The 16,097-nt window shown below is 44.1% G+C and overlaps 1 protein-coding gene across 1 annotated transcript in view; it reads right to left on the bottom strand.

Annotated features, from left to right (window-relative positions):
* The window catches only part of LOC115093921 (carboxypeptidase O-like), a 159,062-nt gene that overhangs the window by 90,379 nt on the left and 52,586 nt on the right, over positions 1 to 16,097 (bottom strand). The window contains exon 3 of the mRNA XM_029606352.1: positions 202 to 277. Coding sequence (XP_029462212.1) covers positions 202 to 277 — 76 coding nt within the window. The remainder of the gene's footprint in view (positions 1 to 201; positions 278 to 16,097) is intronic.

Here is a 16,097-nt window from a genome sequence, read left to right on the forward strand (position 1 = left end):
TGCTGTGTTCTCCAATATCTGCAGTCTTAAATGATTTGAGAATTCCAGAGATTACACAGTTCTTTGAGATTTTGCAGGAGCACCCAAATGCTATGCTCATACTCAATATGATGGCTACCTTCAAGCTCCTACATTCACCTCAAAGCAGAGTAAATAATGAACAGTATTTCTATGGTATGACAACATAGTGTTCTTACTCACCGGCCATGCTTCACACAGCTCCTGTAACTGATGAACCTGTTCAGGTGTTTGTGGAATGATTTGTAAAACCTGGTCCCTAAAAAATCAGAGAAAACATTTATAAAGTGATTGTTCTGTTAAGAGTTTCAGTGCTTTACATTACTGTTATGACATCTAAAGAATAGGCTGGTGGAGGGGCTAGATGGCTCTGGAGAATTGTCACAGTGTTATAATCAGCATAAGTCAGTGCAGATTTGGTTCAGATCAGTAGACACTTAAGGGGCAATTTTCAATCCTCACAAGAAGCTTGCAGGTCTGCAGGTACATTGCACCCATGGTCATTCAAGCCAATTTTCAATGGCAAACTCACCAGCATGGGTACTGCAAAAGGAAATCCATGTGAGTTCTTTACTTTTGTCATCCTAAGCCCTTTTCCGGCCCAATACCTGCCTCATTTTCTGCTGGAAAGATCATAGCATTCATACTGTGGTCACTGAGGAGAGAGCAATTTTCAGCTCAGGGGATTAACCTGGGCAATTGCTTAGATACCATGGCAAATTCCTTTATTTATTTATTTATTTTGAAATACTTATATACCGTTCCCTTCAAGGTTTGGGGCGGTTTACAATAAAACCTAAGCCCAAGAACTTCCCTCATATAGGTCTTAAAAAGTTTTAAAGGAGACATCATTGGAGACCACTGGAAAATTAAGAATCCTAAGATTAGATGATCTTGCAGAATTCTCTAGAGACTCCAGCCTACCAGTGTTATCTTGTATCAAATTATTCTGAATCAACAAAGCATTCCCCAAGTCAGTTTCCAACACTGTTATTTTTTCAGCAGGAGCAGAGGCGAGAGTCTCCTGAATTTGTATTCTGGGCAAAAAATTATTCACAGTAGCCATGAGCGAGGTTAGGGACTATTGCAAGGAGGAACAGATATTCTCGCAAAGCTAAATTTTAAAAGGCGCACAACGATTTTATAACCTGCGCGCATTGCCATGTGCGTGTCATAAAATTGGAACCCATGCACAGATGCGCGCCCGATTATATAATCAGCGTGCGCATGTGCGGGAACGTTCAGACTCGCACATGCAACGGGGGAGGGGGAGATTTTCTAAACAAACGCACTGCGACTCAATAGGGCCTTCCCCAGTTCCCTCCCAGTACGCTCCAATTCAGGAGTGGACGGGGAGGGTACTTCCCTATCCCCCTAACTACCCTTTCTACCTTTTCCCCTCTCCTCTCCTCTCCTCCCCGACCACTAACCCTTGCCTATCTAGCCTAATTTAAAAAAAAACCTTACTGCTCCTTTGGAGCAGAAATAAATCCCACGTGCCAACTGGCTGCCGGTACGCGTTTCCCCGGGACAAAGTTTAATGGCGCTGTCCCGGCCAGCCCCCACCCTGCCCAGACCCTGCCCCCAGTCCTCCCCTGTTACTAAGCCTGGCACTTCCGCGCTTGGCTGGGCCATTTCTAAAATGTGCTCATTGAGCACACGGCCCAGCCACGCATGTATCTGCTAGTATATGCACGCACCAGGCTTTTAAAATTTGGCCCTGAGCTTAGAGGAGACAATTTATGTAGTGAGGGACTCAAAATGGAGATTGCAACAGGCTCACCTTGATGAAATCTAATCTGCATTTATCCCTTAACTGTAGTTAACCCCACAGCTGTATCTGGGGCTCCAACTGGAAGCAGAGCCTTTCCAGTGCCATCTTGGGCTTGCAAATGTTCGATACCACCTCCTTGATCAATTGTGCCACAAGCAGAAGCTGCTGACTCTGCCTGGTCTATATCCGGGCATTCCCGACCAGGAGTCATGTCTCAGAGAGAAGTCCAAGCAAACTTCAGGCTGGTGCTCCATGCCCTCAGAGACAGCGGCAACAAAGGCAGCCCTGACCGTGATGAAGAGGAGAGTAACTCCGAAATAGTCATCTGCCATAAAGAGGGGCTTTGTGGAGGAGCAGGAGGATTTCCCCTAAGCCTACCACGTTGCTTGACCATAATAAAGTAGGAAAAAAAAGCAAAGAAATCAGGTAGTTCCAGAACACTCTTAAACAGCATTCTCACCCAACGCCATCTTGGGCTCACCCTCATATGCTAATGTTCTGTGCATAATTCATTTGAAAATCGTTCCTCAGAGTTTTAAAAAAGCAGGTTTTGGCTCTGGTCTTTCCTGCTGCAGTGAGTGGTCTCTCTTTTGCACTCACTGTGACAGAAGAAAGACACAGGCAGTGGCACTGCTTTCTGTTTTCACTGGGTGGAGAAATAGGAGTGGAGTGGAAATTGAAGCAGTGCCAGTGATTTTTTTTCTCTGTCTGCAACACAGCATTTAATAAGGCTATCTATAGGTAGACTGAAGAAAATAAGAGCCTTGTCAGGCTACCAACTTTCTTAGTTCTGTTTCTAACAATTATTTTGCTTGTGCAAAAGGAATCAGACAGCAGTGTACACACAAACATTGTTTATTTGTGCGTTTATGTATGTGTGTGTGTGTGACAGACATCTTTGCAAAAACTAGAGTGGTAATTGAGTGGTGATATAGTATCAATAAATTATTTTGTGATATCAAACCCCTCAGTAGGCATTTCAAATTCCATCATGCCTTACTGTCATGCCCCTGATGTAGCACCTTGGGGGTCTTGCTGCTACTCTGCCAAGTTGCTCAGTCGTGCTACACTTTAGGGTTCTTGCTACCAAACTGTCTTCCAGTGATGCCCCTGATGTGCCACTTTGTGGATCTTGCTGCAACACTCCTTGGATGCCATACCTCTGACTCTATACCTTGGGTGTCTTTCTGTCACTCAGCCTTGCTGCCATACCCCAGAACTTTACACCTTGGTGATCTTGCTACCACTCTGCTTTGCTGCCATACCCCAAACTCTTCACCTTAACACTATAGGTGGCTTCTTTGCATCTCCCATGTTGACTTGAAGTGTTCATGCCTCTCTTAGTGCTGCTTTGTCAATCTATCAGTGCCTGTTTTTTTTTTCTGGCATTTTTGCTGCTTTATTCCCCTTTCCTAGTGCTTTAAGATGTTCATGATATTATTTATGCCACTTTACACTTCTCATGCTGCCTTTGGAGCTACATTCCACTGTTGGTGCCCTATAGGAGAAATGCCAATGACCCTAAATAAGGATGTGCATCGTTGAACTTGAGGCCTATTGCTATACTCACAGACTGAACTAAAAGTACAGGCCTAAGCAATATAAACATGGAGGGGTAGATTTTAATGTACGCGTGGGTGTACTTTTGTTCGTGCACCAGGCGCGAACAAAAGTACGCTGGATTTTATAAGATACGCGCGTAGCCGCGTGTATCTTATAAAATCTGGGGTCGGCGCGTGCAAGAGGGTGCACATTTGTGCAACCTGCACACGCCAAGCCCAGCGCGCGCTGCCTGTTCCCTCCGAGGCCGCTCCGAAATCGGAGCGGCCTCGGAGGGAACTTTCCTTCCGCCTCCCCTCACCTTCCCTTCCCCTACCTAACCCACCCCCCTGGCCCTACCTAACCCCCCCCTACCTTTGTTGGCAGATTTACGCCTGCGGAAAGCAGGCATAAATCTGCGCATGCCAGCGGGCTGCTGGCGCGCCATCACCCGACCCAGGGGCTGATCTGGAGGCCTCGACCACGCCCCCGGGCCGGCGCCACACCCCCGGGCCCGCCCCCGAAATGCCGCATCACTCGCAGCCCACCCCCGAAATGCCGCATCACTCGCGGCACGCCCCCGACACGCCCCTCCATGCAAGCCCCAGGACTTATGCGCGTCCCGGGGCTTGCGCGCACTGCCGAGCCTATGCAAAATAGGCTCGGCGCGAGCAGGGGGGGTTTGGGGTAGTTTTTCGGGTGGTACGCGCGTATTGAACGCGCGTACCCCTTTGAAAATCTACCCCGGAGTCTGCAGCCAGGTGATGACTTTGCAACTTCATATGAGACTGTGACTCATACAGAAGAGAAGACATGTCAGCTCTTCACCCTGTGAGAAAAGAACTTTGGACAAGCACTGTGCACATGTCCTTATTTAAGACTTTGTATCTATTATGATACAGCTATGAAATGAGTATTGTTCTAGCACTTGTTTTGCTGATGGACTCTTTCAACTCTATTAACTCACAAGGGAATATAATAACATAGTAGCATAGAAATGATGGCAGAAAAGGACCAAATGGTCCATCCACTATGCCCAGCAAACTTCTTATGGTAGTATCTGCCATGCTGTGCAGGTTACCCCATGTTTCTCTTAAGGGTAGCAGCTGCTGCTCTGTGCAGTTATCCCCAAGCCTTATGATAACCCATAAAAATTTACTGCTAGCAACATTTCTACTGGGTGATGAGCCTTTATGAAAATTCATACAGTGCTGCTCAACATGCTTTGCTTATAGACTTGGCTGGAAAAGCAGTCCTGTGTTTTCTTCCCTTATATCTATGCATCAGTTCCCCAGACCATAAGAGTTGGGGTCCTTGTTGGTTGTTGTCTGAATCCAAATTCCCCTTTACCCCTAGCTGTTGAAGCAGAGAGCAATGTTAGAGTTGCATCAAATGTTGGAGTTGCATATTCATATGCATCGTGACACAGATGACAAGATTTGCATTCCACCAATCCTGTGTCTATAGGAGGTGGCAACATCCAATCAAGATCAATGTTTGAGCCGATGGAACTGAATATGAAATGAGGTTTTGATCAGAGAATAGGACTCCGAGTTACCCAGACCACGGCTTTTTCCTCACGGATTACCTAAAAGCTTGGCTTTGAGAGCTTTTCTGACAGTACTGACTATGCAGGTCATTATATGTGCAAACTAAGGCTGAGTTTTATACTCACTGCCTTCAGACTCCAAGAAGCACAAGTCTGGCCAACTATCCCTTGAAAGAGTTAAAGCTAAGAAATCATTATCCTATTCCTGCCCATAAATCTCAGGGAGACATCTGTGAGACCTTTGGATTTTACCTGTCATCTGCTATACAGGATTTGCTAGATTTCCTGGTGGCATGTTGAGACAGATCCCTGGACTTGTGCCATACAGATAATGGTGACAACACTAGCTTAAATACCTTTCAGATGGATTATTTAGATTGGCATTGCGTAATTACCAAGTGCAAAGTTGGGCTTAGATAATGCATAATAAGTCTGTTTACCTTTCATGACTGTGATTTGCCCTGTGAAACTGTAACAACTAAAACCAAAAACAAAGACAAGGATATTTGTATCATATTAAACCTTGTTTTACCTAATGCTGCTAATATAAAAATTAACTTAAATACACTGTTGAGAGATAGTAACCTTTTCCCTAAAACTTATGAATTTGTATCACAAAGTTATTGGTTAAATCTACCAATAGCCAGATACTCCTTCAACCCTCTGTGGTCCTAACATTTTTGAGAGAGAGAGACTAGCCATAATGCCATCAGCCTAGAAAGGTATTTATATCTCTATGGAGGCCCACCTAGTAACTCGAGGTGAGGTTTAGGTATTAGTGTAGAGGTTAGGAGCCACTTTGACATTCAATGTAAGACGTAAGAACAGAACAGTGGTCTCTTGTGAACATTTGATGAACCTCAGAGTGAGGGAACTCATCCAAAGATGAGATTTGTGCAATGTTCTCTCAACCTAGCTTGATACATAATACAGAGCTAGGTTGAGAGAACATTGCACAAATCTCATCTTTGGGTGAGTTTCCTCACTCCGAGGGTCATCAAATGTTCAAAAGAGAGCACTGTTCTGTTCGTATGTCTCACATTGAATGTCAAAGTGGCCCCTAATCCCTACACTAATACTTAAAGCATAAAACACGCCCCTTTTCCCATCACATGCAATATTGATTGCATTTTGATAAATCCAGGCCTTGGTTCCTTAGAGCTCTCTTCACCCCTCTGATATTGTCTACCCAAAGTTTCATTAGAATTGATTAGAAACTCACAGTTTTGAAGCTCAAATTGGACTACATTGCTTCCCCCATTGACTAATGGGAAATGAAAAAAATAAATACAACAAATACATTTTTTCATTTGAGACTAATGAAACAAATGAAGGTGGCCTACAAAATAAATGAAAGAAGCAAAACAAAAATTTTACACATCCTGAGTGATATCTATATTTGTTACCATGGCCACTCTTTCATTCTGTAAAAAGATAATTGTACGTTTCAGAAAATGTGAACATTTATTCATTCTGCATGTGCATATTCATTAAGCCATATGATAGCATCGTCAGTGGTACAAAACATCTTGTAATCCAGCACTGAAGTTAATCAGCAGGAAGTCATCAACAATATGTGAACATCATTTCCTTCTAAATCTACAATAATAGAGATATGAGCCACATTTTTACACTGGGAAAAACTGGAAGCTCTAGTAAAGGCAGCTACCTTTGTATATGAGAATAAGATTTACTTTCATGCTTCAGGACACTGATACACAATTTAGCTATTGCACCTCCTCCACAGTGAAATCTGTAATGCATTTTCAGACTCTGATCACTGATTTCATATCATCTTTTCCCATTCTGTTTAAACAAAGCATGCTTTCTTTGTATGCGATGAAGTCAGTCAGAATGCTCATGTAGAATCATCTTGCTACAGGGAAATGAACTAATGCTCTTACATGAGCATGGTGGATTAACTGTACTGCTACTAGATTTACCTATTGGGGGCCAAATTTCTCTCTGCATTATGTTTCTTTGAAGTTCCATGAACTGCAGATCTTCCCACTAGAGAAGGGCGAACAAAGGAGCCATATAGTCACTGAATGATAAAAACTGCATTCAATATTTTAAACAACTTGTTATTGGAAAAGATTTTAGGTAGCTATTTTATAATCTTTCCAAAGACTTTCTCATATATACACAAAGTCTTATGGGAATAATTCTGGCTGCATTACTGGAAAATCTTCTTCAGTATTACAGAAGATAGTGTGGCTTGTAAAATAGAAAGTACCACCTGGTACAAATTCAAAGAAAAATACTGAGGTCCATATTCAGAAGCATGTAGCTGGCTAATTCAGAAGTTATCAAAATCCAACAGAGGACCCTGTATTTTCCTTTATGTACACTATGCCCAGTATCTCTTATTAGGCTCCACCCTGTATTGGTGATAGCCTTATTAGTGAGAATACTGTTTTTAATTTTTTATTTCATACTAGCTGTACCCGGCCACGGGTTGCTGTGCCTAAGTCTGGTTTAATTTCACAATACGCATTAGCTCTGCTCTGGCCGTCCCAACTCCCTTCCCCCCTTCCCCGGTGGTGGACGAACTGGCTCGGCAACTCTTTTACCTTACCGCCTCCTGTGTGTAACTGTCCGGCAGTCCCTACTCCCTCCCCCCTTCCCCAGTGGTGGAGGAACGGGCTGAGCCATTTCTCGGAGAGGCGACTTGTCTGCCCTTTTCTCCTCCACTCTGTGACACCCAGCACGTAGCGCAGAGCTCTACGGTCCGCATATGCGCGGTAGAGCAGCTCTTGCGAGGTAGAACAGCTCTCTACTGCACATTTGCGGTCCGTCGGTCAGAGCCAATTTATATTGTAGATAGCGTGTGTTGCTTTTACGTCCAACAGATGGCGCTGTTTTTCCAAAAAAGCATGTTTTTACCTGTCACAGGTGTGACATCTATATAATATAGGTATATAAAAACACGCGCGTATTCGGATGCAACGTCGTGTCAAAATTTCAAAGCAATTGGTGAAGAACTTTCGGAGATTTAAGATTTTGAACAAATGAACATTTACATTTTTATTTATATAGATTTAAATGCAGTTTTTTTTATATCTTATTTGCATCCATTAGTGATATCCCTCAACCAAAAGCGTTTTAAAAATATGCTTATCTTTATAAAGTTAGCTCTCTCTTACACGGTCACCATCTAATACCTTCATTAGTATTCTCACTAATAAGGCTACACCTATACCTCTTGGAAAGCCCCCGCCTCACATGTAAAGAAGTGGAAAAAAGGTTGCATGCAAATAGAGAGGTTGAGCAAGGGTCAGTGATGACCCCCAGCTCAACCCGGGGTCACCAGTCAATGCGGCCCCGAGTACCCCCAATGTGAAAGAAATAGAAAAATATGCCTATGCGGTGACACTCCCGGCTCCCCCTTTTCACTCCCCCCCAAGTGACCAAGATTGTCCTGGACCCCCCTTCCCAACCCTCCAGTGACAAAGAGTGTCTCAGCATCCCCCTCCCACCCTCCCAAGTCAAAGAGAGTGTTCTGGTGCCACCCACAAATACCTACACCCCTCCCTCCTCCGGAAGCCAGAAAATACAAAAGTTAGAACACCCCCCCCCCCCCCACTGATCCCCAGTCACATGGCTGTGTGCGAGGGTGCACCGGGCCCCCATGTGGGCTCTATTAGAAGGTTTGGGTGGTGTGGGAGGGGGGTTGGGGTGGAGGTTGAAGTCTGTACCCTAATTTATGTATTTTCTGGCTTCTGTGGGCTGAAGGGGTGGGTAAGGGCAGATGAGGCCGGAACACTATCTTTGACTTGGGGGGTTGAAGAGGGGAAGGGTCAGGACCCAATGAGGATTTGTTTTTCATGTGTGTGTGTGGGGGGGCTGTCATCCCCCAGTATTTTCTATTTATTTTTACACTTTGAGGGGAGTCAGGGCTGCCTTGACTGGTGGTGCTGGGTTGAGACAGGGGTCAGCACTGACCCCCGCTCAACTTCCAAGTTTGCCACTATTTTTTTTTTTCCGTGCCAGCAGCCCTTCAAGGCAATGGTGGTCCCGTGAGGTTGGAGCCACCATTGCATTAAAGGGCAGCTTGCCGTGGTCTTTTATGCCACAGTGTTCGACCACGACAGAAAAGAACGCGCTGTACAGCCGCAATACTTTTTTGGAGGAAGGGCCCCACCATCATGGTGACACCGCCTGCAATAGTGGGACTCTTCCCACGATAAAGCATTATGGCTTTTCTCTAGTGCTGTGCTAGATTAGAATATATTATGCTAAATTATATTATGCAAATTCTGACTGGTCTTGAGGGTTACAGAAGAAATTAGATTTTAACAAACTTGGGGAATGTGCGCTCCATGAAGTAACACAATTTCCAATGGCGGTTTTTTATACAGCATACACATTTCCAAAATGATGTGTGTGTGTGGGTAAGACATGGGGAGGTTGTGTTTATGCATGAGTGAGATTTTTCTCTCATTTATATATTTTTTATGTCTTTTTAGTAATAAATTGGAATTTTAATTGGTCTTAATTATACAGAAACTACATTATACAAAATTAGAATTTTAAATTTTATTTTTTCAGTTTTATATTATCTTTGTGGAAAACTAGAATTATTAATTGGTCTGCTAATTTTACAAAAAACTGTGATAGGCAGATTAAATAAAAAGGTAATATGTACTGGTTTATAATTCATTTACATTAGGATAGCACTCATTTTCATAACTTATTCTATCATTTGACTTAATATACATTTTTATATCTTCTTGAAATCCATTCTTGTATCCAGTTCTTCATAAGCAGATATTTTTCATATGCTGCAGAACTTATGAACGTAAATTGACCAGCACCAAAAAGGACATAAACACATACACACTGCCTTCTTAACTGACACACAAATACTCTTTCTTTCTGACACACTCACCATCTCCCCCTACAGACAAACATCATCAGTCTCACACACATACAGACAACAGCATCTCTGCCATGAACAAATACAAATTCAAGTTCTCACAAGTACACATGTTCACAACCTCGGTTTCAGACACACAGACACACACACAAAGCTCTCTGCTTGCACAAAGAACTACTCACAACTCTTGCCTTTCTGTCACACACAAACCCCCCCCCCCCCCCCCCTCCTGGGCCATTTTGTCTGTTACACATGCTATGATGGTCTCCCCCCTCCACTAGAAGGAGATGCAGTAAGACCTTCAGAGAGCTGAGCAATACAACATCTCCTGTGGCAGTAGTCCAACAAATGTGTCTGATCACAGGCCAGGCAAGCTACAGAAATCAGTGCAAAGAAGCAGCTGAAGTGGCAGGTCTGTAAATATACTCTATATTATACTGAATAAAGCCCAGCAGGTGAATTTTAAAAGTCCAGTGCACACTAAAACTGGGAGATATGTGAATATGTTGGGTCGGTGCGCACCAAGCAGATTTTAAAAACCACCCAGCAATGCGTGTATCTTCTGCTGCGCTCCCACATTTTATTTTTCTAAAAAAGCAGTGGGGCATGGGCATTCCTGGATTTTTTCATGAAACCCATGCGCGTAACTTTACTTCTGCCATGGATGACATGTAAGTAATAAAAAAAAATGTAGGCATGTCAGCAGGTTTTAAGAGTTGGAGCTAAGAGGGGAAAAGGGGGGGGGGGGGGGTTTGGAAGTCCTATCCCTTGCCTGGATGAACTGGGGCAGGTTTTCATAGGATTTACACATGTAGGGGGAGGGGATACATGCGCCGGGCCTATTTTATAAAGGCAACGTGTGTAAAGCGCCAGGACTTCGAAAAAGGGGCGGGGAGGGGGAGGAAAGGGGGCAGGGCAGGGCCAGAGGCCTCCGGCACAATGGTCATTTGCCGCTGTGTTGGAGGATCGCATGCCGGCAGGCTGCCGGTGCGTGCAACTTGTGCCTGCCTGGAGGCCGGCGCGCACAACTTGGGGGGAGGGGTTAGATGGGGGATAGGGGATGGGCAGGGGATGGGCTAGGGCAGAGCTTTCCAAAGTGTGTGTCGCGACACTTTAGTGTGTCGCCTGAGGTGTGCCGGTGTGTCGCGCAAGCCTGGTGCACGTGACACACCGGCAAGTGGGAGCCAATGTGGCCGCCGGTGGAGCTCATCCCACTGGCGGCTAAGCAGTGAAGAATCGTTGTGCTGTGTGCCGCAGGCACACAGCAGGAAGATCGGTAAGGCCGTGGTGAGTTCACGTCACCACGGCCCGAAGAAAAAGGGCACGTCTAAACGTGCAGGTGCTCCGCCTCCTTCCTGCCCAAGCGGCCCCGGAAGAAAAATGTTGCCGGGGCCGCACGGGCAGGAAGGAGATGAAGCAGCCGCGTGCAGAAGAGGAGCCGCGTTGTTGCAGCGGGCGAGAAGAGGCCCGGTAGCAGGGCCCCCACCGCGGATCGGATCGGCCCGAGAAGATCAGAGTCACCGCGATCGGCCGCTGCAGAGCCGATCCTGCAGCGACCCGTGAAGAGGAGGCCCAGAGGTAAGAGAGAGGCTGAGGGCTCGTAGAGTGCGTGTATTAGCTGAGTTGAGAGATTGGGTGCCTGTATGAGCTGAGCTGAGTTGAGAGATTGGGTGCCTGTATGAGCTGAATTGAGAGATTGTGTGCGTGTATGAGGTGAGTTGAGAGATTGGGTGCCTGTGTGAGTTGAGAGATTGGGTGTGGGAGTGAGGACCTCAATGTTTGCAGAGACAGCATGTGAGAGCCTGTGTGTGTGAGAGAGAGAGACAGCATGTGACAGTTAGAGCCTGTGCATGAGCAAGACAGCATGTGGGAGTGACAGAGAGCCTGGGTGTGTGAGAGTCAGACAGCATGTGCAAGAGAGAGACTGTGTATGAATGATTGTATGAGAGAGAGAGCATGTGAGAGTGAGAGCCTGGGTGTGTGTGAGAAAGAGAGAAAGCATGTGAGAATGAGAACCTGACTGTATGTTTGAGGGAAGAAGATAGATGGAGAGAAAAGAAATAGAAAAAAAGACAATATGAAATGAATTGGCAAAAAAATAAGAAAGGGGAGGTGGAACAAAAAAGCCTGGGACCAACCGATTAGAAAACTAAGATCAGACATCAAAGGTAAAAAACAAAAAAGAAATAAATTACTTTTTACTGATTGGCAAATGTAATCTTTGTTAATGTGAAGAGTAGCACTTTCTCTATGCGGATCTCACAATGTACGAGATCAACATGGAGGAAGTGGAAACCCACGGGGCCTGCACAGAGGAGGCAGCAGAATGGGCTTCAGTGCCAATAGCAGCAATCAGCGCCTCCCCAATAGCCATGCAGCATCAGTGGCAGCAGAGGAATGAGAGAGGCTCCGAGGTTGCTGGCAAAAGAAAGAGAGGGGGTCTGCCTTTAGTGTGTGCATGTGTATGAATGGGTGCCTGCCTGGGGGTGTATGTGTGTGAATGGATGGGTGCCTGCCTGGGGATGGTGAGGGAGTGGTGTGAAAATGAATGGGAGCCTGCCTGGGGGTCAGTTTTAGTGTGTGAGAATGACTGGGAGCTTGCCTGGGTGTGTGTGTTTGTGTGAGAATGATTGGGAGCTTGCCTGGGTGTGTGTGTTTGTGTGAGAATGATTGGGAACTTGCCTGGGTGTGTGTGTGTTTGTGTGAGAATGATTGGGAACTTGCCTGGGTGTGTGTGTTTGTGTGAGAATGATTGGGAACTTGCCTGGGTGTGTGTGTTTGTGTGAGAATGATTGGGAACTTGCCTGGGTGTGTGTGTTTGTGTGAGAATGATTGGGAACTTGCCTGGGTGTGTGTGTTTGTGTGAGAATGATTGGGAACTTGCCTGGGTGTGTGTGTTTGTGTGTATGTGAGGGAGCCAGAGAGAGTGTGTATGAGAAAATCCAGGGGAGTAAGAGTTTGTGTGTGGGGTGTGCGTGGAGGGGGAGAGAGTGTCTTAGAGCCTGAGAGTGTGTCAGTGTCTGTGAGAGCGAGACGTTATGGTGGGTATAAGAGCATGAATGTGTATGTATGTGACAGTGTATGTGTGAAAGAGAATGGACATGTGAGTCTGTGTGAGAGAGGATAACCTCTGGGAAATTGTAAAAAATGTATATGATTTTAATTAATAGAAATTCTATTTATCAGTAGTTTTAAAATATACTTTTATTAGTATGGTTTTACTATTATAACTGATGCTTTATGTTTCTTGATTTTATTTGTTTTATGAGGAATGGTGGCTCTGTTTTTCCATTGTTAATACACAGAGTCTGGCTTCTTGGAGTTTCCATTTCAGTTTTTGTCTAATTTGTGCTCCTTTATTTTGTATTCTGTATTTGGTGAGGGTCTGTCTCTGCTCTGTGTGTGTGACCATGATGAGAGATTCTGCTAGCACAGGGATCTATAGCAATCGGGTTTGTTTTGTTTCCTCAGTAGGTGGTGTATTGGTATTCTAGGACCCAGTGTAATATTTACCCATGCTTATTCACAGGTAGGGTTATTGTTGTTTGAGTCCTTGGTGTTATTACTGTTATGTTACGATGGGATTGCAGTATAGATTTTGAGTGTCTTTTTTGCGAGGTTTTATTTTAGTTCACAATGTGCCTGGCAGTGGAAGGTGTTTGTGCTGCTGTTACTGTGAGGTGACACTAGAATTTGAAAATATCTTTTAGTATGATGAGCTGTAAGGGAAACATTCAAGCTCCATTGTTTGGGGGAATTTCAGTGGATGCACAGAGTTACAGAACTAGAGGTGCAGGATTTATATTGACATTCTGTCCCTTCCTATAAATTCCAGATTTCACTCTCATAGCCATATAGAATTAGTTGAATGAGGCTATCAAATAATTATATAGTGTGAAACTGGCCAGCTTTTTTAAATTATGCAGAAGACCCTTTGGACTTTTTTATTAACACCAAATATTCAAAAGCTGTGTTCATCCCATCAAGCTCATATATCTCATTAAAGAGGTAAATTGAATAACACAATAACTTTGTTTTATTATTGTTACTCATAAATTATAACAATAACATTAATCTTGGAATATTATATATTTTTAATATAAACGAAAGGTTTTCACAAGATATGTTGTGTCGTGAAACATTTTATTATGTATAGGAAACATACATAAATTGTCGAAATACATTTCATTCATTTACCTTTAACCTCCGGTTTGCTTGTAGACTAATTACTGTGTCCCAAAATTATGTTTGTCTAAAAAGTGTGTCACCAACATGAAAAGTTTGGAAAGCTCTGCTGTACAGGGTCCCCTTTAGAAATATACAGTCCTACCTGAGTTCACCAGTTGATCTGAAGAGGTTCCCAGCTTGCACCTGTATCCCAGGAAGATCCTGAGGAGGGTCTGGAATTCTGCTTTTCTTTCTCCTGGTTGCTTTATAGGACCCAATCATTCTCACACAAACACACACACCCAGGCAAGTTCCCAAAATCAGTCACAGTACCCAATCTCCAAATGAGAGGACAAGTGACAAAAAATATGATTTATTTAAAAAAATGGCCAAAACCTTCTGGTATGACACTGTCATTGCAGCTCTTCTCTGTTATAGAAGGGTACTGGCAGAACTTCAGTGACATGGCCTCTGGATCCACGAAATAGCTTTTACAGGAGCACCAGGTTGCAAATCCAGCAAAATGATTAGCAAAGAAGTCCTAAAAAAAAAATCCTGAAAAACATTTCTTTCCCTAAAATGAGATGTATCCAGCCTGGCAGAGAGTGCACAGGAAGGAGTAGCCTCAAAAATATATTGAGTGAGGAAAGTTGGCCTCACTAAAAAGAAACATTCTAACAGAGTTCCTCTCTCTACAAAATCTCAACTCAAATGCCACACACCCTCTAGTCCCTACATATAGGCAAGATCTACCCACTCAGGCTGCCTCTAGTGCAGTGGTTCTCAACCAGTGTGTCGCCATACTTCCTGGACCCTCACTGGCCCAGCTGCTCCCCCTGTCCCAGTGAAATGGAACTCTTCATCTGCCAGGGCTTAAAATGCTGATAGCCCAAGCGGAACGTGACAAGAGAGCTGGTGTCAGCGGCACCAGTATGGTCTTCCCACCCCACGGCCTGGAAGAGGAAGTGGTGTGTAGCGGCTGTGCGCACGGAAGAAGAAAGCATGTTAGATATAGTGTGTGCAGAGTCGGCTTGAAGATCAGTAGTGCCAGCCCGAAGAAGAGCAGTGAGGGCTCGAAGAAGAGCAGCATCGGCCCGAAGCAAAACAAAGAGCAATGTCAGCCTCCGTGGGACTCCATTCTCAAGGCCGTGAAAGTAGAAAGAGGAGGAAGATGTTGCTGCCTCTAATTCGGTGGGAAGCGTGAATGAGCATAGGTGTTTGAGATCGTGTGTGTGTGTGTGTGTGTGTGTGTGAGTGGTGTGTTTCTCTATGTGTGAGACAGCATGTATATAAGTGTGTGAGTAAGAACTTGTTTGTGTGATTGAGAGCCTGTGTGTGTAAGTGGGAGAGACCATGTGTATGTATGATTAAGAGCCTATGTGTACAAGAACGGGAGCATGTAATTGAGTGAGAGAAACAGCATGTGTGTAATTGTGTGAATGAAAGCCTATGTAAGTGAGAGAGACCATGTGTGTAATTGTGTGCTTCAGAGCCTGTATGAGAGAGAGTATTGTGTGACTGAGAGTGAGGAGAAAGTTGCAAGTAACTCCCCTTGCCCTCCTAATTCACAATCTCAGGGCACTTGGAAATCGAACATTTCTAGGTATGGAGAGCAGAGCATTTTTTTTATCTTTATAATTTTTAATTATTGGTTCTATGTGTCTGCTGTTTTGAAATATTTTATTGGTGCCTAGAAATTTTTTATATGTTTTTAATTATTGGATATTCCATTCATCAGCTGTTTTGAAATAATCTGTTCTTTTTATTAGTGTGGTTTTACTGCTGTTGATTTTAGATTTCTTGTTTTATTTTATGAGGACTTTGTTGCACTGCATACAGTTTCTGTGGCTTGTTGCGGTTTCCAGTTCAGTTTTTGTCTGCATGTTTCTAGTTATGCTTTATGATCTCTTTACTTTGTGAGGCGAGGGTCTGCACATGTGACTGAGGTGAGGTATTCTGCTGCATGGCTTATTTCATTTCCCTAATAGAAGTTTTAAGGCCTGGTGTAATATTTTCAGTGTTGTCATTTCTTAGGTAAGGTGCTTACAGTTTGAGTGCTGGAAGTTGGTGCTGTTCTGCTATGGGAGGTTTAGTATTATATAATTTAAGTTCAGAGAGAATACTATTTTTCCCTTGTGTTATTCTTAACAATAAAAGTAATAAGGGGAGAT

Source organism: Rhinatrema bivittatum, chromosome 6, assembly GCF_901001135.1.
Source record: "Rhinatrema bivittatum chromosome 6, aRhiBiv1.1, whole genome shotgun sequence".
Lineage (NCBI taxonomy): Eukaryota > Metazoa > Chordata > Amphibia > Gymnophiona > Rhinatrematidae > Rhinatrema > Rhinatrema bivittatum.